Source organism: Ciona intestinalis, unplaced genomic scaffold, assembly GCF_000224145.3.
Source record: "Ciona intestinalis unplaced genomic scaffold, KH HT000076.2, whole genome shotgun sequence".
NCBI lineage: Eukaryota > Metazoa > Chordata > Ascidiacea > Phlebobranchia > Cionidae > Ciona > Ciona intestinalis.
Window position 1 is genome coordinate 85748 of NW_004190398.2, and position 23138 is coordinate 108885.

Below are 23138 nucleotides of genomic sequence, written 5' to 3' on the forward strand. Positions count from 1 at the left end.
TTTTAGCATGATTTCGACCATGTATGCATTTGAACAGCAAAGCACATATGGCTGTATCGTTGTGCAAATTTCGGTTTTCGATTCTTTGTTGAGGTTTTGGTCTCCGAGAAAATTTTCCTTGCAAAATCGGTTTAAGGTTGAAATATTGAGATTTTATCTGTTTTGTTTAAATATTTGCGAGCGCGTGAATGCGGCAATCCGGCCGTAGCATTCGTCGTTCTTTATTGAAGAACGGACGAAGTTCCGTGGCAAATGGCTGGTCAAATATTTGAGTCTGGCTACGGATGGTATCGAAGACTGACGAATTACCTAGCGGTGTGTGGTGCGTAAACTTCAAGTTTAAAACGACTTAAATTTGGTGAAAATTTGATTTCCACTAAAGAAAAAAAAGATTTCAAAAACCTTTGGCTATGCTAATATGAAAAGTAAAAATAACGAAACGGTAGATAAGTTTAGGTGTTTGATACAAACTAATTTATAGCGTCTTTTTATAAAGTAATAAACACAATGCAGGCTATATACTGCATGGACAAAGCACTATAAGCATAATGCCAACTGAAAATAAATGCAAGAGCATAGCGGTTTTGCAAATTGTTATAACAGTTGTTATAACAGCCACAGAATCACGCCCTTAAAACACTAAACTAGGTAAACTAGGAAATTGCTCTATCTTCCCACGGTTAATTATGACCATTTGGCCGATGCTAGAAATAACGCGCCTAAGGTTGTATGCATTAAGCGTTCAATGATAAGGTTGTGCCCCGGTAACGTTCATGCGGGAACGGCCGCTAATTTGACTGGCAGCGTCGAAAATACACAATTATTAGCATTTAGCAGGGTTTGGTTGGTTAAATAATAGTTCAGGCTAAGGGAAAGGGCCACCTACACCACGAGAGTATATACTGCGGCTGCTAAACTGCGGTAATTGACTTTAATTTGACCACAAACAACATAAGTTTATAGAAAATTAATTCGACAGCAAGATATACAGTAGCGTGCTGGGGTAATTTGAGGCCCCTTTTTAACTCTATTTTCTCGTCACATTTTGTAGAGAACAAAAATTAAACAGTTATAAAACCGTATCCTTACGACTCCCATATACCGTTGTTAATTGTTTACTACACGCATAGAATATTTGAAGGTTCTATGCTAAAGGGGTTCCTTTTCCCCATCCACCCTACTATACAAAAATCTATACATATATATTTAACACGTCTTATATATTTAACACAAAACTATACGTATGATTTTACACCTACGGTGTATACTGAAGCGACATACTCTGCATAATTATCAGAACGTATAGTAGGGTGGGGGAAGATGGGACACCTTTTGATTCTATTTTCTTGTTGCATTTCATAATAAACAAAGAACAGTCAATGAATTATCAAACTGTATGCTCACGACTCCCATAGACCGTTGTTGAATATTTAAAAAAAGGTCAGGATACTTGGATATGATGTGATAAAGGTGTCCAAACTTCTCCCACCCTACTATATACAATATTCTGAACTATACAGTCTTATATATCTTATGTACAACACAAAACTATACGTATGAATTTTATTCCTGTATACTGAAGCTACTTTGCATAATTATTCGAACATAGTTACATGACAGCAAATCGACAGTTACTATTGTTAAAACATGCTATGAATAAAATTATATGGAAAATAGGTCTATTAAAAAATTGTTCTTAACCCCGAGCGCTATACATAAACATATCTCGGTTTAAAACAAACAGAACAACCTAAAATGGTACGTGAAAATATTAAGATCGTATACTATACACAACAAAGCATACCCCCACTTCTAAATGTTTACCGTAAAACAAAAATACAATATCGCTAATATAATCTTCAGTCGTTAATCGTATCGGACTTTTCCAAACAAAATAAATCTTACAGCGTAAACATAAGGCGGGTCGTGAAGTCGGAAAACGTGTCGGGATTTTCCGTAAACCGCCCTCGGAGATCAGCGATAATACGTTGTTCGGCTTCATATGTTGATACCGCAGTCAGTGCACGTTTATTCCGTGGACGGAAAATGTTCACGGAAAACCGCCATGCACAATTGTTGGCAAAGCAAACGACGCTGATATTCGACCACGATCAATTTGTACGGTGGTTTGCAATAGATAAATAATTTGCGTAATTACGCAAATGAATCGTGACATCAGGTATTTTATACTAGCAAACGTCCGTTTAGATGTTTTTGCTTCACAAATAAAATGGTAAACAAATGAGTCATATTTCGTCTTCTAGGTAACTTGTGTTTTGAGCTTACGTTGCGTATATTGTGCAGGGTCACCCTAATTATCGTTAGTTTTTTTCAGTCAGAAACCTGATGTTACCTAACAAACATTGCGTTTATCGGAGCAGGTCGAGCGAAAAGGGGGAATCCCCTCACTCCACCACCACGCTGGCCCCAGTTCGCCAGAACCTCGCGAGATTTACTGTTCGTTAATTATCGACCAGACGCGGGTTACGTTGAAGCAAATCCTTGACGCCAGTGTTGCCAGCGACTTTTGTGCAGCACTGCGGAAACGAGTGTAGCTTGTGCGAGGCGTAAAGTATGAAGTTGGGGCTTTGTAAAACAAAAATGGTGAAAACTACTGGCAACACTGGAGTCAGTTCACCTCACGATCGCTACGTTCCCCAAGTCAAGGCGATTAGCAGTAACTGCTCACTCTGCACATTACAACGTGAATCCAACAATAGGCGTGCACCGAAGTATTTCATGCGCCAGCAACCCCGCGCTGTGTCCATCAAGTGTACATGCGGAGCTTCACTCACAAAAGCGAAAACCGCCGTAATAAGCTTGTTTTCGAAAATTAGCGGGGTAAGGGGCACAGATTTCGCTTCTAAAAAAGGTAATGGGGCTGTGACGTCACCGACGGCTTAGTTCCTTCCAGTGACGTGATAACGTATCCCGGAAGACGTATTTCTCCCAATCCCAGCCGGACGCAGGAATCTGGGCCCGAACCCAGGAAGCTCAAAAGCACTAAAGCATAACGCCTACCGAACATGGTTATTACGAGAGAAAAGACCCAGAAAAAAAATATTTTTAAATAATAAGTTTTCGGGACAACGTTCCTAAGATGTATTAACAAAAAATAATAAGTCCTGATAAATTACATTTTTGCGGTTTTATAACAAAGCAAGACTATTTAAGTATAGGCAAAATAGTTATAATACCGTAGTCATATTTTAATATCTTATGTCATTTGTAAATTTTTGCCTCGGGTCAGTCATACGGATAGCGCAGTGTAGGTAATGCCTTTATACTCTCTCGCTTAGGAGATTATACGATAACCTAAGAACGGTACAGAGCTAAGAAACCATAACGCTTGCGGTTAAAGCTAATCAAAACCGCATATCCGTAAACAAGTTTTTTTTTATGTCTAACTAAGACTTAGATTTAAACTTGTAAAGCTATATGAAAAGAATCGTCGATGACCGCGATGTATATGTGCACGGGCGATTTTATTTTTAGAGCTCGCCGAATGACCACATGTGTCGCGAAAGAGCCTGATGCTACTGCATAGGATGACGTGATAGTTTTATTCGGGGAACGGGCAAGTGTCTATTTTTTCTTCGCGAAGTGAGCGTTTTTTCAGTTTTCTTGCCGAGGCGCTTCGCTGGCGTTGCGCGCGCACACCCACTCGTAGCGTACGTGCAGCCATTCTTTGGTTACGCGCAAACGTACGGGCACACGCACGTTGCGGGCACAGACGAGACCTGGCGCACTTAAATACGCTCGCGCTTCAACGAAACATTGTCAAACCAAATCTGCTTACAGTGTCAGCATAGGTAGTAAAAAGAAAGTAGTATGCTGGCTATACAATCGACTATTATTAATGTATTAATCTAATCTACTAGCTGTCATATATAGATCACGTCTTAATTGATGGAGTGTGACTAAACGAATTTATTTTATCAAAATCAGGTTCAATTTTGGTTAGATGAAGTCAACTAGGCTGTAGAGTATCCCCACCAAATTAGATTCAGTTGTGATGTCAGTTTGTTTCGACGCACATCAACATCACGTCGCTACGATAATGAACAACGATATGACGCTTTTAAGTGGCCACAAACAAACCATGTTTAACCAGCAGTCAGGGAGCCAGGACAAATGGAGCAGCGTGTCGCCCAACTCACCTGACAAGGATATCATGGAGCATCTTAGAAAAGGAACAGATTTTTCATGTTTCGCCTCTTCAAATGATGTGGAATTTTCCTCCGGGGTGGAAGGGAAGGAAAATGGCTCAAAAGGCAAAAGCGGAGGACCGTTCTCTCCAGAAGACCTATTCAAACCAAACCAAGATGAAAACTCGACAAGCACGAGCGAGATTTTCTCGATGTCATCGCCAGAGAGCCTTAGCAATTTCTGTAATGTTAAATCCGCAGTCGCAGTAGCACGTGCTGCTGCCACGTTGCTGGAGTCCAAGTCCAGTGAAGAGGAAAATTACGACGAATCACTTATGAACACTGGCTCATCTGCAAGGTCCGCGAGCCCAGGAACGAACGATGACTTGTCCGACAGGGATTCGAACCCAGAGAAAGACGACATGTCGAAAGATATCAAGGACGCGGTCAGTCAAGTGCTCAAAGGATACGACTGGACCCTTGTCCCAATGCCAGTGCGAATGAACGGGTCACAGAAGACAAAACCTCATGTCAAGCGGCCAATGAATGCATTTATGGTGTGGGCACAGGTACAGTCATTTATGGTTTAACTTACAACTGTTTGCATAACGTTTTAGCGGTGTCTGGGTCTTATAGGACTGTACTTAAATTTGTACACTGTACCGAATCTCACCATCATCCTTTTAAACAGGCGGCCAGAAGAAAGTTAGCTGACCAGTATCCACACTTACACAACGCTGAACTCAGCAAAACACTCGGGAAACTTTGGAGGTGAGAAATGGGTACTCAAATATCTTTAGAGTAATTAATTTATTAAAAACAAATAGCAGCCAGTTGAATAAATGTTGATCTAAGATATACACTTCACCAAACAAAACATTCTGTTATAGCTTCACCTTTAGTGTGCCAGGCTAAATAAGACCAAATATAAACTAAAGCTAATTATCGTATCGAGTGTTTAAGTTGTTAACCTTATTTGTTTTGTGTGCGCAGGTTATTAAGTGAAACCGAGAAAAAGCCGTTTGTTGACGAGGCCGAACGACTTAGGATCAAACACAAAAAGGATCATCCTGACTACAAATATCAACCTCGTCGAAGGAAAAGCAGCAAAACCGCATCGGGGGTTGGCGAAGGCACCCAAGGTGCTCAAAATCAAAGCTTGAAGCAACAGAGCGGCAAAGTTAGGAAGCAAGACTCGCAAAGTTCGGACGAATGCCAAGGAGTACAGCAGGCACTGGTTGCCAACCCAATTTCAGGCAAACAGCAGTCTAAACAGCAACTGTCGAGCCACCATTCACCGCAGAGCGTCTGCCACTCACCCAGCAACCAGTCCCCACCACACCAAGGTTCTATCACCAACATATACGAAGTAATGCACAGAGAACAGCGTGGTTACCATGATTCTCCAGATGCAACTGTACCATGTTCACCACCGACTGCAATAAACATGGACGAGTCGAAAAAGCCGCACTCTACACTTCACTCCCGTAACAGCTCGTTCGGCTCTAAGCAACAGAGGGGTTCATCCATCGATTTGACGTCTGAGTGCTCGTCTCATTCCATGCACGGAGTGATGGACACCAACACACAAGATATAATGGCCAAACCTGGTTTTGATGTCACTGAGTTCGAACAGTACATGCCCGGTGCCTGTAACCCCGCAGTCGTACGTCAACATGAAGAGGCTTTCGGCTACTCTTGTATGGGTGAGCCTCACGCAAAACAAAAGAGATGCAATTTCACTGACACCTCCCAAAACATGCCAAGTCCAGTCGACTGTTCTGTGCAACAGAACCCCATGTTTTCCCCCAACAAACAAGGTACACCTCAGTACAGACCCAGTAGCTGGGTTGAAGGCTATGAAACTGGTGTGATGACGGAGGCCAGCGTTTCTCCGAACGCAAGCATGGACCAGCAGTTCAGTCAGCCAGAAAATTTTTCCTACGACAGCGTGACCTCAGCATGCTCACCGCTGCAATCATCCTCTGTGACGTCACAATCCGGAGAGTTTAACACGTACTCAATGAACCAAAGCTCCCCGCACTCGTGCGCTGAGTTGCCAGTTAAAAAGGAACAAATTTCACCGATTCAGCAGCACTTCTTCCCTCACGTTCCTCCAGCAACAAGATTCCAATGCTCTGAGCTGCATAAAGCAGCTGATGTTGCCCCACAGCCATACCAAGCGTATTTCGATGCTAATATACAGCGGGCACCGATGGAAGACACTATGGTGGACCAACGAGCTGACGCATTGTATCATCACAATGCTTATGACCACAGCGGTCCTTTCCCAAACATGCACGGTAGATTTGATGCTTGTAGCGCAAAGCAGCAAGAAATGAACCTTGATTCGCCGACCCGTTGCTCTCCGGACCCACCACGCCCTTTTGAACACGCAGCTTACGACTCAAATATCACTAATCCACTACAGCGCCGTTTTTCACTGCCCTTGATCCCACAGAACCAACAGCAAGGCGGAGCAAACCCAGCCTATAGACATTTTGGGCACAGCCATAATCAAAGCCTCGCCTCTCATTACCCAAAGCCAAACGAACGGCAGCAATTGTACTCTGCGCCTGAAGGTTTCTCCTACCCCCATAACCAGCACTATAACATGGCCCAGCAGCAGCAAAACTGGCCTTTACCGAGCACCAGTGCTGAGGTGTTTTCGCCGCCGCATTAAACAATATAATTTAATTGTTTCTTTTAATTTATTTCCGTTACATTTTTTCTTGGTATTGTTGACTATCTACTGTGCACTTATCGCTTTCCGCCAAGTCTAAATCCCATAGTTATCCCTCGCTCTTACGTCAAACGTTCCAAGTGTACACTATTCTCACAGTGCGTGTGTCTTGTACGTCTGGCAAAAATCAGAAAATAATTTATCTGGCTTTGGCCGATTGAGTGGCACTGGTAGTTGTGTGTCAGTCGGTCGACAGCCACTTTATCGCACGAAATGTACAATAGATATCAGACGTGTTACAAAACATATACCCCCTTTTTAGCTTCACCCGTAATATGCAATTTTCCCAAAGTGCCCTTCTAGCAGAAACCGCCTTTAACGTTCCAAATCTGTACAAATAAACCTTCCTTTCACGCTCAATAGGCTTGATGTATTTTCTATCGCATGCACTCGGTGTATTTAATTTAAACGAGTGCACAAACCGAATATAAGCGAGAGATTTGGTGCCTTTCAATTTTGTTTTCATAAAATTATAATTTTTAGCGTATTTTTCTACGTTAATAAAAACAAACGAGTAATTGAATCCGGTTTGGTGAGATTTCAATTCAGTAGAAGCAGCTTAATCTTATACCAAGGCAGAAAAGGCAGCTTAGACCACAACGCAACCTTAGGCTACGATGGCGATCGGGTCGAGAGAAAATACAAGCGGCAAAAATTCTCGGCAGATTAAGTGCACAGCCCAAGCCTCGTAATTGAATAATACACGCGCGACCAACAATATAATCTGAAAATCCATCTATGGGTCTTCGAGTGGCCGCCTTTGAATTGGATGTTATTGTAGGACGTGGTACAGGCTTTCGGCAAGCTTAAGTCAGTTGCGGTATCTTCAGCAGCACTTTATTGACGAAAGTTAAGGCCAAAATGCGGCGGTGTGCTGATCATAAGTTTTGAAATAAAGCGACTTAAAATTGCTGTGAAAATATTCTACGAGAGCGCTGATCCGGAGAGAGTGAGGAAAAAAGTGAAGCAGAGAGAGAGAGAGCCCAATAAGAGAGAACACATACCCGGTGGGCCTATTACATCATGACCTAAAATATCTGTGAGCTGCACTGACCCCTGACAGGTGAAGAACAAAGACACACCACGCGAAAATTTTCATCACCGGTTTGGACTTGGTGCCACAACCGAATCCTCGGCAGCTTGTGCGCTGCTGACAACCGAGATGTGCATACTGTACAACCGCATTACCGTCCCGTGAAAGGTACGGAACCTTGTATTAATTAGCAGTCTGAGATAATCATGGCATTGGTCTATTGTTCCAGTTGTCCATCGTCCTGGATAAGCCAACTACAACGTCGAGTAATCGCCACATCTGAGCCTACTGGTTAAGCCGACCGCGGCCGCGCGCGAGTTTTTTCAATTACTCGGAAAATTAAACGCTAAAAATTTGTAATCACTGACTTGCAAACTACTATTATTGCTCCGAAGCTGAGTATAGGCGGTAAAGTAATTGCTGGAGCATGAAGTGCGGTCGCTAGATATTAAAACCAAGCGAAATAATGAGCGGAAACATTGGTTGAAAATAAGCGCTAACGAAGGGTCACACATAATAATTGCTGCTAAAAACAATGGGAAAATTAAATATAAAAACTGGGAATACAATTAAGACTATAGCGGTCGGTAAAAGGGTAATAATTTAGTGAAGGGCCTAATCTGATCGTATGAAGCGACCAACTTTTCGTTTGGTGTTTTAGGAGGTTTAAACGTTTTAGGATTACACCATGTTCCTGCATTGTCTTTTCGGGTTGCGGTGATTTATACAGTGTCCTAATTACAAGATTATGGAGCTGAGTCAGACGATAAGCGATTGACTCATTGTTTTTCTACCGAACGTTTTGCCTGAAACCAAAGTTACCGCTGGGTATAAAAATACTCTCGTTACTTTGCGTGTAACCAGAGCAGCAATTGAAGAATATTCCGCCGTTTCCGGGCAAATTACACGTTTCTTGTCTGCCCTTAATTCCGGCACATCCGAATGAAGTGACTGCGGTGCATAAGAGATCATAAAGCGAGCATCAGCCAGCGATTTTAGGGCGAATGTCACGGAGATCGGGGTATCAATGGGAAGTAGTCGGCTCCATAATCCGCGCGTGCATATTCCGGCGTATTGGAGGCGAAGCCAACCGCAAAATGACGTATGACAAACACCGGTGTCATTTACCATTCGCGCCTCTCGCTTTTCTGTGCTACGTCATACTCAAAAGAGTGATAATACAGCGGCTACGGCTGAAAAATCAGAGCGTTTTTTCCCTGAAAACACATGTTTCGTTCGAAACCTCTCGGCCAATAGCAGCGCCCGGCGATGATGTCATATCTATTTCGAAGGCGCGATCGAATCGCGATCGCTCCGCTTGATCGGCGCTGTGGTGATGGCAGGCATCTACCGGATACTGGGAACAGATATCTGTCACAGCAACTAATTCGACCAAATCTTTTCTCACGTGTCTAGGTTAAGGTTTTAATTATATTTTATAAAAATCAAACAAACGCAAAGCGCAACATTAAAATACTCATCGGAAAATACACTCTGCAACCGTGTTTACGTTACGGAGCATACAACCCCGTCTCCTTACTTGATCTAATTCATTACCAATAACCTCATTCAAGTTTGAGAAGGTGCACTGTACAAGCTGTACCACATCGATCAATGTTATACGATGAAGGCATATTTCTCGCAAACTGCAGATGCGAGTGTTGAAGACACAGGCCTTCAACCTCAGCATTACCGCATTAAGCTACGGGTAAAAACAAACAAGCGTGGTTTTACACAGCCGATTGCTGCCAGGCGAGCCTTAACACTACATTCACTATTTGTTGCTTAGGTTACATGTACCCCATCAAACTGAAGCATATATGTACAGCGCATAGGCCTAAGTTATTACACAAATGCATTAGGCCAGCTTATACACATAAACAATTGGATTAAATAACACATCACATTCCATTTATTTCCAAACAAGCCTACACGTGCGAAAAGCAATACAATAAACATACAACGCATCTTACTGCGAAAAAGAATTTACCAGCCACAAATGCAGTTACATTACATTTTGTAACAATAACACATTTGACCTATCACACAAAATGAGCATTTTTAAATGGGTTTGTGTAGTCTCAAGTAGCCAATGTGTAACGGTTCATAGAAAACAATATTTCCTATTATGTCATAACCCGAATCATCATTTTTTGAACAAATTGTTCCGTAAACACAACAACATAAAGGTGCGAGGATTTGGTCACGCAGCATCGTGGAAATCCGAGCCGCTTGATGACATCATCAATGAATCTGCCTATGACGTCATACAGGCGCGTGGCATACGGAACGCTGATGTGTAGTAAACTGTACAGCAGTAAACAAATACAGATACGGAGCGTGGAACTAGTTACAAGAGTTATTTTTGCAAGTATGAGAACACCTGGTATGATTAGAACGGAACATCAGTGGACTGCTGCCAACGTATCCCAACTAGGCGTTACTACGAAATTAACCTGTAAGCTGATCTGTGGGCCGTCGTGGAGTCATCATTTGAAATTAGCGTTCTCCATTCGCGCAGTACAATAGGATTACGGAGATCTCGTTTTTTTTTTGTCATTATCACACGAAGCATTAGAGTGGGTGTAAGCTGTTGGGTCTAAACATGACCAAGTCCGGTCTGTGTTTCCGATACGGTTTTGCGATCATTGTCTTTCTCTACAATAAGTAAGGTGTTGAAGTTGAATATTGAAGAAACTAACTGGCAGCACTGTTTTATTTACAGCGATAAGTGACTGTGCATCACTGAGGCCACGAACTGCAGGCTAGTTGCCTGAGGCGGTGGCTTGCGCCGCATAAACCTGATACGAAGTTCCGATTATGCCCTCAACTAAACAAATACAATTCACCAAACTGACAGAAAGTGTACAAGAAAAAGCCGATAACCAAGACTCGAAACCCTGTCTTGAAACCATGTAAAACGTAGAAGCAAATAATGTTCGACGCATTCCAAAACTCGTGACGCTGCCCGGTACTCAAACATAACTAATACCCCTCATGTAATTCACTGGTTTACAAAAGATTCTGTAAGCAAAGTACCTTTATAAAACGTCAATCATTATAACAGGGATCTAAGCGTGACTTAGGTACATTTGTCTAATGATTAGACTCTAATCAATGAAATATCATCCAAAATTGGTTGCATAACCATCTAAACACATAATACCCTTACTTTAACGGAGGGAAATTACGTTTTTTGTACTACAAGTCAGTACACTCCTAAATAAGCCGCACGAAATGGCTTATATTGATTATATAATACGCAATATACAACCCAAGGGCCTATATATAATAGGGCCTTGAAATCTTATATAATATTTGTGAAATTCGAATAGTGTATTTACTTTTTTATGAACAGTTTCGTATAATGTTTTAGTTATGTGTCGTTTTTCCTATTCCTAACCGCTAACTAATAAAACACACGATAGAATGCAATACAAAATACATACAAGTATGTACATATACAAAAACTCCTATAATAAAACTACGCTATCTTTAACAATGAAGAACTGAGAGCCAAATGTAATAATGACCTTACTTTGAGGTTATTGATATTACAAGCAATTTGTAAAGATTTAGTTTAGAAGGTTGCCTAAAATGGTTTCAAATGTCTTTACGTATACGTGTTGACAGAGTCAGCAAATTTAAGTGATTTATACTAAACAGCTAAATGGCGTTTATTTGGTACATAATAATGTGGATTAAGATAGATACCATCACATAATACCCCATATTTCCGATTTGTGTTTTTATTCTAACAACCGTCTTTAACTGCCGTACGGATATGGTTATATATAGCAGGATGGGGGAAGACGGTACACCTTTAACACACAATATCCAAATATCCTGATCGTGTTTTTAAAAAAATATCAACGGTTTATGGGAGTCGTGAGGTTACGGGTTTATATTTTTTTTAATGTTCTTTGTTTACTTCCAAATGGGATGAGAAAATAGAATGAAAAGGTGTCCCATCTTCCTCCACCCTACTATATACAACAGTAACTTTTTTATCTTTACGCCGGTAAACAATTTTTACGACTTATATAAATACCCTTTGTTTACTATAAAATGAAAGGATAAATGAAAATGAAAACATGGCCTATCTTACCCCAACAAACTATATACAAATCAAAACCGTAGCATAAGCCAAATATATAAAGGTTCCTAAACTTATTTCAATAACCACGTCTTTACGTTCTTTTCAGGTCGTCTTTGTGAGTGCATAGCGAAATAGTATTTTCGATTTAAATTTGCATGACGGCAACAATCAGATTAAGCATCAAGGCTGTTTATAATGAAATCAATATAATTTCTCATTTTATCGCACACACAAATCATTTTAGTTTTTTTATGTCACATAATTACAGTTTAGGGACATTTTGAAGAAAGCTTCGATCGAAACATTTCAAATGAAAACATGGTTAAAATATCTAGGAAATTATTTTGCGCCATTTAGATTTCACTGGAAAGTAGATCTACGATAGACTATACGGAGTAGCCCACAGTTATTCCACATATAGATCGCAATATTGCGTTGGTGCTGTGTTTCTGTTGAGTCATTTCTCCAATATGTTTACTATATTTGTATCTGCTTCTTATAAGTGTACGGTGTCACATGCGAAACCACAAACAAATAACTGCAATGTACGTCATTGCTGTGGAAAAATTTCGGCTCGTTCCAAGATGCGATAATTCCGTTAATTATTATCGAAGAGAATTGGTCGCCTTTGCAAAATATTCTCGTTAACGATTAAAGAATGTCAAAGTTACGATATACCCCCCCGACGATGCGCGCGAAAGCAAACATCGAAATCGTAGATTCCACCGCTAAAGGCGTGATTGAGCCGTTACTCTGACACAATTCATTGTCTCGGCTGTGCAGCGCGAGATATATTGTCGCATGACGACCGAAATTCATTGATAAATTGAATACTTTTGGCATAACACCGGCTATAATGAAACAGGGTTCTTTCTGTACTTTTTATAGTTTAACACCATGCAAACAAGACCACTGCGAAGCGGTGACGTAAGAGGGGAAATACACTCACATAGTAACGACCACTGAACCAACGCAAAAGTTTGCTCAAAAGCTCATTATGACACCACATACACATCCGAAAAGTAATGCTGACAACCGAGACGCTTTCGCTCATTAAAAATAGCAATTGTTCAGCGGTGGCATAATTAATAACTGCCATCGTTACGCAAACAATATTGGGACTCGCGTGTTTTCCGATTGTCTAGCTTTCGCATCACGTGGTCTGGTAGTATTTGCGCAAGCCAGCCAATCACAGGTTCAGAACGAAGCAATGATCTGCTGGTAAAATGAGAATTCGTTAACACAGGTTAAACATTAACCCCTTATCAGCAGCGCAACGAAGTGCCAGACTTATACAAAGGCACAACAAACAGGCGTATTGTAGTCATGTCCACAAAGTTGGGCCGACCATGAGTGTTTGCCTGCCGTACATACGAATACACTCCGCAATTTGCAAGCTAGAATTCTGTATGTTTTGTGAGGTCATTCCACGTCACGATCGTGCTTTATTCTTGCGATAGTCACATGGTAGCAGCAGCAAATACACACATATACAGTCACGAGTGTTTGTTGGTTTTGGGGAAAGATATTAATTACGGAAGTTTGCCTCTTATTTCAAATCAAGGGTTTTACGAGGTTCAAATATGCTCTGCACTTGGTGAAACTATTTATAAACCATATTTCCAGTAAAAATCGACCGCACTTCGTTTGCCGGTGGCTACAGTTTATTAAAAGCCAAAAAGAAAAAAAAGGAATACGAACGAAAAGAGGTTGTTTGTCCCATTGGCCATGACAATACACAATTATAACGTAATGGAAAATATTGGATTTCATAAAATAATGACTTCGGGGATAGGAAACAATGTGAATGTCGACTCGCTGTTTAAGGAAATGGACTAGCAAGGAATTATTATACAACATCCGCTACAATGAATGAGTAACAGATAGACCATGTGCGCCGTCTAGCGGTAAGAAATAAACAGAAACGTTAAACTAGTGCTTTCTTTATTTTAATGTATTCCTGTAACTTTTATTTGGTACGTGCCTGCTTAATGTTTTAGAAAGTTCGTAACAGATCCTTAGCGCCGATTGACGGAAAATGTTTAAAATGGAAACGAAACCACTGACGAGCTTAAGTTGCTCGCGTGCGACGTCTGGCGGATAAACAAATCTAGCTTCAGTATGCGACAGACATATATTGCTAAAACCATTTTGCCGTGATCGTTCGTACTTAAACCAAAAAATAAATGAATAAATACAATTGTTCGATTTAAAAATGACATAGTCAGCATTTTGGAAGTTCGTCACGAAACGTTCATTTTGTCGAGACCTAAATTTACCAACGGTTTGTGTACACGCAGATTTGATATAACTGCAGTTTCAGTTGTGTTAAATTTGATAAAATTTCGAGCAATCCGCTACCTAAAACTGCCGAGCTCCTTCTTATTAAAATAATTTCTACGAAAATAAAATCGAGTTTATGGCTGATTAATTAACGCAATACTGTTGCTATGGATTAATAAGTAATCACTTTATATTGACGCAGACCTGGTTCTGGGAAAGTAAATTAACAAAAATCTCACACCATTTTTTGCGTATAACGTAAATCAATAATCTGTTTTTTTTTCAAATGTAGTAATCTGGGGTAAGATTGTATACAGTTAACAACTAATTTCCATATTTCCTGTTCGTGTTTTAAACAATTAACAACGCCTTTTTAGAACTACGAGGCTACGGTTATATAATTCTGTAAATATATGTTTACTACTAAATGGGACGACAAACAGACTAAAAGAAGTTACTCCACCATGTCCCAACTTAACCCACCTTAAAATGCAAAATCTGGGCTTAGACGCCAAATGCCCCTTTAACAACTCGTTATCAGAAAAACAAACAAAGTCGGGCGGCTAGTCAAAACTCTTTGTCGCTTACAGCGGATAAAAATTACAGTAGGTTTCACTCACTTGGTGGTGATAGAGAGTTTTAATTCTGGTGGTACTACTTGTGGGAATTTACGTCGGTTTGGTTGGATTAATGATTTCGGTTACATGATTTTACATAGAAAATCCATTTTAATGTTGTGAGGTCTTTGTTTAAATGTATTTTAAAGCCTAAGCAACGCATTATCACTTATAAAAGATTTGAAAATTCTTCACATTATGTAGGACCTTGTAGGTGATATGTTATCGAATAAATAAAAGCTTTCGAATAAACGTAATATTTAAAAAAAAGTCGACTTACACGATCATTGAGTTTAATTATAAATCCCATTAATAATTATTGTCTTTGAGTTTAGATACAATATATCTTAACGGTTACTTTTAGCTTTACCTGAAAATAAAAACTTGGTTATTTTTGTTTGCGTCGCTATTTTAGGCTGTAGAAACGATTTAGATATAGTGGGGTGGGGGAAGTTGAGACACATTTTAACTCTATTTTCTCGTCCAAAGTGGTAGTAAACAAGGAACTTTCAAAGAATTATAAAAATATATGCTCAAGACTCTCATAGACCGTTGTTAACTGTTTAAAACACGATCAGGATATTCGGATATTATGCGCCGAAGATGTCCCATCTTCCCCCATCCTACTATACTCATAAATATAAATTAATACCGAATTACTTTTCGTGGTTAAAAACTTTAATAAGATAATATTCTTCGGTAAACAGCACGACTATTAAAAATATTTGCCATTCGGTTTATATGGTGCATTATTTGAACCAGAGATATAAAAATAGATTCCTGAACGCATCAGTCAAAATGCTTTCTGCTTAAAATACGCGCCTCGCTGTAAACCGCAGAACTAATTCGACCGAACTTTCTACCAGACGCGGATCAGTTTTGACCATGAACTCATAAAATGGAATTTTTATACAAATTAAGTACCGCCATAAAAAAAACACACATAAAAAATTGGAAATAATTTCATCGTACAGTCTGCGCATGCAGAAAATTGACTTAGATTTTACAAAGTGAGCAGGTAATGCAATGTTTTCGCTGAGCGAGTATAAAACTGTAAAAGTGAATAAAAACAGTATCGAACACTATATTCGGTAGTAGTTGATATAAACCTGTGTATTACAATACGCGGTACCAACGGCAGCGATATTACGCGTAATGTGATCTAACCGAACGCTTACATTTAAAATCAACCCGGCACCGTCGGAAGGTTAAGAATACGTTAACCTCAGGGCGATTATAAACGACTCAAAAGCACGTGGAAAGTCCGAGATATCTGCCAGAAAAGCGAGCGGGTTTTGAACGCCTTATAAGGCAACGTAGCGCTAAGAATTCGAAGCTCGCTCGAGCTTACGAGAATGCACGTGGTGCCGTGTGGGTGAGAAGGTTATAGCTTGTATCGGTTATTGTTTGGTGCTTCGAACATCGATTGTAACCTGCCAGTCATTACCGGGCCGGGAGTGAGCTGGGAGTTTCGCGTTTCTGATCTAATACAACAGAGGTACTGTTGTTGACTCACGAGTTAAGAATTTGGAAAGCGGTAATGAACGGAAAGTGATACGTTTTTTGCAAAAAAAATGTTATTCGGATTATTTTCATATCTAAACAAATTACATTATTTTATAACCGCAACGCTTAAAAATAAATCAAAACTTTAATGCAAACAGCGGCTTTTTCTGATACCACATTTTAAATGTCAATCTTTATTATCTGAGGATCAGATCAAATATGGTAAAATATGAACTCAGAGCATCTATGTTTAGCTTACCGATTCATGGGCGGTCTGCGGCGTCTCAAGAATTCGAAAAATCCCTTCGGTCGCTGGCCATGTTGCAGCTCCGGTAATCCCACAATAAGGACATCATTGATACAGGATATCCGTTTAGCTTGTATCCGTTCTTAGCGATAATATCCGCACGGTAGTCCATGTAGTTTACACCAGAAGATTAAATTCGATTCCTCACTTCAATGCCCTTGTAATCCTTTTTTGAATGTCCAAACATTTGGTAAAACTCCAGAAAAAAAGCAATCCGTCTGCACCTATTTTTTAAAAACTGTCACAAAATAAAAGTGCTTAAAAATGTAAATATTTATGAAAAATGAGCTTTCTGAACTAAACTGCTGCCAAGCGCAAGCTGTTGACTGTGAATAGGACTTTAGGCTCTCCTGAACTTCAGCCACTCGATTGAGGAACACGAAAGTATGATATGAGCACAGTGAGCTTCGGTACTAAAGCGGAAAACATGTTTATAGGCCTAAGGATCAAGGGTCGATGTCAGCCTTGCGTGCGAGACCACTGTTTGCCTAAGCGCCGCAATGGGCCCGGCGAGAGAGTAGGCGGTTTTCTAATAATCAAACTCATAACTGTTAGATGACGACGCACTTTCAATCGACTAGTCTAACGAGTGAGTCCAATGAGCGCGACTGTTGGCTGATCCAAATCCGTCGCGAAAAAGTGCTTTCAGAATAAATAGGAACTTCACTGTAAGTGGATGAAAGGCCCACGCAAATGACCTGCTGTTGTCCATTGTTTCCAATCAATGGTGAATGTATCAGTGTTTTAGAGTTATCGTATCAATTATTCTGTTTTGACAAATGCGGCCTACATGGGAGGCACAAACAAGTCAGTTACGCAGCAAAACATGCGCAACAAAGCACACAGGCATTTTCACGTCGCTTTGGACAATAACTATTCCTTGATCGGCCAGTGTTTCCCAAGTATTTTCCGTTTTTCTGAGTATCCTGTCTAAAGTGGACAACAGTTCCGCAATTTCCAGGCTTCCAAACTGAAATCTGGGAAACACTGGGAAAGTCCATATCAAAGCCGCCATTGTGCGCGAGAAAGCGACGCAAAAAGCAATCGCGCTCGCGTGAGAGACTCGAGACAATTAATGTTTGCCTTGGTACCATGACTGATACCACATCGTCAAAGCCAACACGGACCTTGGCCCACGACAAAGAACCGTCGGCGTTGTTCAAATATTGAATGAATTACAAAATAGCTTCCAACAACAGCTGCTTATCCCCATACCGGATCGACGAAAACAAGCTGAAACAATGGCTTATTGACTTGCATCAGTAGCTGATAATCCTTACATTTATACACTGGACTACAAAGCACAGATGGGCAATGCAATAGCGACTATAGGTTTACATATCTTGGCATCTAACAGGCTCTCTATTGATGTGAGTTTCACACAGCAGGAACGAAATCATTCAATGCTTCTTCTGTACGACTACCCTGACTGTATCTCTTTATTCCTAGATAGCCAAAACAAGCAGGCGTTTATCAATCATAATTCCAGAACACCGAGTTCTGTCACCCGGCCCATCTCGCGTTCCACAGCTAGCTCTATCTATCAATGAGCCTCATTGTCATAAAACGCCGCGCGTATCCTCGCACAATGACTGCAAAGAATCTCGCCTGATTTGAGAGCATGGCTTTTTTCCTTCGCCCGCCAATAACCCGTAACCCGCCAGCATTAAGGCTGCGTTCCGAAATAGTAAACCGAATTCGACCCTCTCTCTTTCGGCGGAAGAAATTAGGCAAAAGCGCTCAAAACCAAAAAACCGCTACACACTACGACCGAAAACGACCCCAGTATTTTAGGCATTGCGTGGGAAACGAATACAATTCTATGGGGGGGGGGGAGGTAAAAAGTGGGGAAACGCAAATGCGAGCGTATTTCGCCAGGATTACTTAATACTGACAATATTTGCGCAAAATGTAAATGCTATATAGTATAGTGTGGGAAAAGAAGGACACTTTTAACGGAAAATATAGTTTTTTTTGGTGCCGTAAGGATACGAATTTATGATTCTTTGAATGTTTTTTGTTTACTGCCAAATGGAGCGAGTAAATAGAATGAAAGATATTCAATCTTTTCCCACCCTACTATATATATGGAATTTTCTAAAAAAACACTCACTTACAGGAATTGCTGGTATATTTTGGTTGGTACTTTATCAACTTATCTGTCCCACCAGCGACACATGAATTTCATCCAATATTAGGTTTTCGTAGAATCTACATTAATTAAAAAATACAAATAACAAATGAGATTTTATAAATTGTTACCTAACTGTTTGTTAGGTAAAGGATAATAACAACTATATAGTTATATAGTATAGGGTGGGGAAAGATGGAACACCTTTTAGCACATAAAATACAAATATCCTGACCGTTTTTTAAACAATATAATTCGTTAGATGTTCTTTGTTTACTCCTTAATGAGACAAGAAAATAGAAAAAAAAGTGTTCTATCTCCCCCCATCTTACTATATATTGTATATTTGGCGACGGTTGCATGGGACATTATTAAGTGTAGAAGCCATGTTCTAAGATTGAGCATTTTTATCACATAATATCCCAATACCCTGAACGTGTTTGAAACAATTAACAATGGTTTATGGGAGTCGTGAGGATACGGTTTTATAATTCTGTGAATGTTCTTTGTTACCACCAAATTGGACGAAAAAATAGAATAAACAAGTGTTTCATCTCCCCCCACCCTATTATATATATGTATTCACAGGCGTGTTGTAACGACTGTTGTTTAAATGCTACATCCTATACTTAAGTTTTTTGTATATACTATTATTGTAGTAATAAAAAAATAACGTTATGCTGAGGCATACTTGTAAGAAACGGTTTAGATGACGCATTTTCTACAATCTTTTAAAGCAAGTATATAAAAATCTAAATATACCTGTCTAATAACCACCAGAATAGAAATAGACCATTTACGCGACAGTGGTCCCAAAGCAGTAAACATTCGGCGTACTTGGACCATCAGTCAGGCATGTACTCAAAGGTCAAAATTGGAAGGCATTGCTTCTGCGAACAATCAAAGCATTTAGAGTTATGTTGGTTTTAGGAACTCACGTACGCAGTGGCTTAACCAGCAGCCTGCTGTAACAATTTACGACTTCATAGATTTAAATGCTGAATCACGGTCGTAAGAAAGAGTGATTGCTCGGTAACACACAATTATGCTTGTACAATTACCAATTATAAGTTATTTTCGTTCAACCGTGAAAGTCTATTTAAAAGGTGAGACTCCAGCAGAAAAGTTGTAATACACAGTAAGCTGACTTGCTACATTGTAGTTTCTGACATTACAATTGTGGTCAATATTACGTAGTTTGTCGTGTGCTTGTGGGTGAAGCAAAGTATGTTAAAGCTACTGCGTGTGTTTAATTAACATGCACTTTGTACTACGGCGCTGCTAATCCTTCAACGAAAACACATCCCGTGCTTTCCAATACACGATCAAGTCACAAACTCAATAATATACTGGGATTATATGTCTGATTTATTCATTTATTGCGTGATGTATTCTTGTGAATTCGAATCAATCAATACTATTTTGATGTTCGATTTATATTTGCTTAATTTTGCTGCGGTTTCCCCTTGGTAATGAATTTTATATACAAAAGGGTTTTTAACTTGTAAAAGGTATACAAATGAAATCGTACTAGAAGTAATGTGAAATGTTTATTGCGCAATTAACACACTAGCAAGGTCTATTGTGCTGAGTGCTGTCAAGTCGAAACTGAGCAAAGGTACTATGTGCAGTCCGTCACGTATACAATTTATCACGATTAAGTTTGCTTTCTATTTTATCTTACAGTGGGTTTGTTCGGTGGCCGACTTGACCGCTACGCAAACTGTTATGGCGGATCCCAGACATACGGATGGAACTTTGGACGCCGGTTGTATTGAGTGACGAAACATGATATACAATCATACTCCTGGCTGTGAACCATTCGTTAGTTTCGCAAGCCAAAGTCATTTTATGTATAGGTAGAGATATGAACCCCAAGGGCCCTGCCAATACTATGTACTTTTATACAACGCTGTCCATGTTATTAATTTGGATTAACATTTAAATGTAAACGGAATATTGTAAACCTTTTCATTAAGGTCAAATGTGTTTTTTAACAATCTTTTTTTTAATTATATCATCTGCTATAAGCTTTTACTCAAGTTGAGTTTGTTAATTTAACCCTTAATTCAATTTAAGTCATCGTCGTCTTTCTAAAAAATTCTAAAATTTAAGCTATGGTCCCTCTTAAGGAAGAGCTTAAAAGCGTCGTCTAGCGGCGTAAAACCTTACACTAATTATTTTTGCAACGCTGTCCGTAAATACAATTGACTATTTGACATAAACTGGCTACCTTCCTTATGTGTTTTAATCAGTAAGAATCTCTGAAAACAAAGATTAACAAACTTTTACCAATTCTTCTTAGAAACACTACCTGTTAATTTCTTGAAAAAAGAAAGTGTGCGCAAATGACATTTGCGAGTTAAGTGAAGTTGTTCGTCGATTTGCTGCTGAACGTGTGGTTTTAAAAAAACTTAGCATGAGGTAACTGGTTGTGACTATGTGGATGTCGCATTTCTTACTCATTTCCACAGTGGCTGACGCAAAGTTTTGGACGATGACAATGCAATTGTACTGTACCAAAAGCAGCAAAACTGGAACGGCATTCAGAACGTCAGGTTGAAACAGGACTACGCGGCGCCTGGATGCTCTACGCTAGATTCAGGAAGTTATTTGCATTACGTCAGGAGCCAGCGCTTTGCTGTAATGTGCTCAACAGTATCGGCAGTACAGCTTACGATATGGTGTCGTTTCGGTTGAATTACAATCGTTTGATAATACAATATAAGTTAGTGTTACTTGGAAGATAAGAAAATACTGCGAAACCCGATTACAGTAGCCAGGTATTACGAGCTGTTAAGATTTACGCATGACTGGTATTGTTAATGGAAGAAGCAGAATCTTGATAGTAGACCAACTGTTGTGTGACCAGACAAATTAGCTGTGTTGTGTACAAAAGTATATGCAGCCTTTTTAGGCAAACGTTTACTTATTCGCCTATGCTTGTAGAGCAGGTTTGAAACATCTAATGACGTGGTAGACTTCCCACACATTACCTATGTGTTTTGCTACACGTACATTGGATATTTAAACCCAACTGCCTACTTGACAACTCTGCAAAATTTTAAATGACGTATATATGCTACAAAGTGCAAAACAAGTACACGTTTGTGATGGCACAAATAAGTGTACCAGTGTATTTATTTTACTGTTTACGGCTGTAGCGGATGTATATTGCTTTGGGTTTAGTGCAGCAAGGGTAGAGTTACAATTTAAAGCGCAAAACAACGTATCAGATACTTAGGTTTCGATTGAATGCTTAGTTTCGGTTCTTATAGATATCTATATTTAGTTAGTCAGGTATTGCTGCAGCGTGGAAAAGATCCTGGTTTAACAATAATTAACCGTGGTATTAAAATACTTTCTTTATCAGTAATAAAGCAAACAAAACTAAACTTCAGAAACTTGCGACCGGTAGCTATTTCGTCTCAAAAGTAGCCTGTACGCACCCACCAAATAGCTTGCAAAATAAAAAGCGGCGTGACCACATTGTAAGTGGTACAACGCGGTTTAGTCTGAAGCAGTAACAAAAACAAGTAGGTTCTGTTGTTGTGTACAGTACGCGGCTCAGCAGCCGGGTAAGGGGATAGGGAAATCAAATATGAATTACTTTTCCTTCCCTTTGATGGCTGTTGTGTACTGCCGTGATATTATCTTATATAAACTGCCACGCGACCATTAGCAGCAAGGCCGCAAAGCTGTGAAAGTGTCTCGTGAATAGGTCACCCTTTTTTTTCGAGTTGAAAGACCGGCCAAGCAGCTGGTAAAAAATACGGGAGAAAAACTCTGTTGCAAACGACCGGGTAATTTTGCAAACTAATTAAGCGCCCCGTTGGTTATTAGGCTGTGAATACAAAACGGTCGATTTGGCATTCGATAAAGCCTGCCACTGCTGGATTGATTGCCCATAGTTCGATTTTTTGTAACGCACCAGTAGGTTTGCTCACAGCTCAGCACTACAGGTGAATATCCAGTGATTGTCGTTTTTCTCTTGGGACAGCAACCGCATGAAATTGTACACAACGTTTCAATTCAGTTTGGAATGTGCCAGCAAGGAAGTGGAAGCGAGATTAAGAGAGGGGCATTTGAGCAGTTTCGATAAATTAGTGAGTCACTACAAGAGGTTATGAAATATTCAAGCGATGACGAATGTCACTCAGATTGGCGACGCTTGAAAAAAGGCCCGTGATGTTACTAAGTCTACATCTGCTGTGACAGAAATGAGTAATGGTCTGTTAGTTGATAAGCTTAAGCGCAGTAGATACGACACT

At 39.9% G+C, this 23138-nt stretch overlaps 1 protein-coding gene and 1 long non-coding RNA gene across 3 annotated transcripts in view; one reads left to right on the forward strand and one right to left on the reverse strand.

The window, feature by feature from the left end:
- Window positions 1-23138, reverse strand: part of LOC108950253 — a 35986-nt gene that overhangs the window by 4477 nt on the left and 8371 nt on the right. For both annotated transcript variants that reach the window (XR_001975147.2, XR_003396752.1), the window contains 3 exons: window positions 19630-19757; window positions 18854-18947; window positions 16689-16960 (listed from right to left, as the gene is read on the reverse strand). This is a non-coding gene — a long non-coding RNA (uncharacterized LOC108950253). The remainder of the gene's footprint in view (window positions 1-16688; window positions 16961-18853; window positions 18948-19629; window positions 19758-23138) is intronic.
- LOC445804 lies at window positions 1496-11359 on the forward strand. The gene is made up of 3 exons (XM_002122197.5): window positions 1496-4717; window positions 4840-4919; window positions 5142-11359. Exons 1-3 carry the CDS (start codon window positions 4016-4018, stop codon window positions 6829-6831), a joined length of 2472 nt encoding a protein of 823 aa, XP_002122233.2. The 5' UTR covers window positions 1496-4015; the 3' UTR covers window positions 6832-11359.

Bases quoted from the DNA above. Each gene is read 5' to 3' on its own strand.
- LOC445804 (XM_002122197.5), top strand. From the start codon at position 4,016: ATGTCAGTTTGTTTCGACGCACATCAACATCACGTCGCTACGATAATG. The intron at 4,718-4,839 runs GTACAGTCATTT...CCTTTTAAACAG, and splicing joins CATTTATGGTGTGGGCACAG to GCGGCCAGAAGAAAGTTAGC. The intron at 4,920-5,141 runs GTGAGAAATGGG...TTGTGTGCGCAG, and splicing joins ACACTCGGGAAACTTTGGAG to GTTATTAAGTGAAACCGAGA.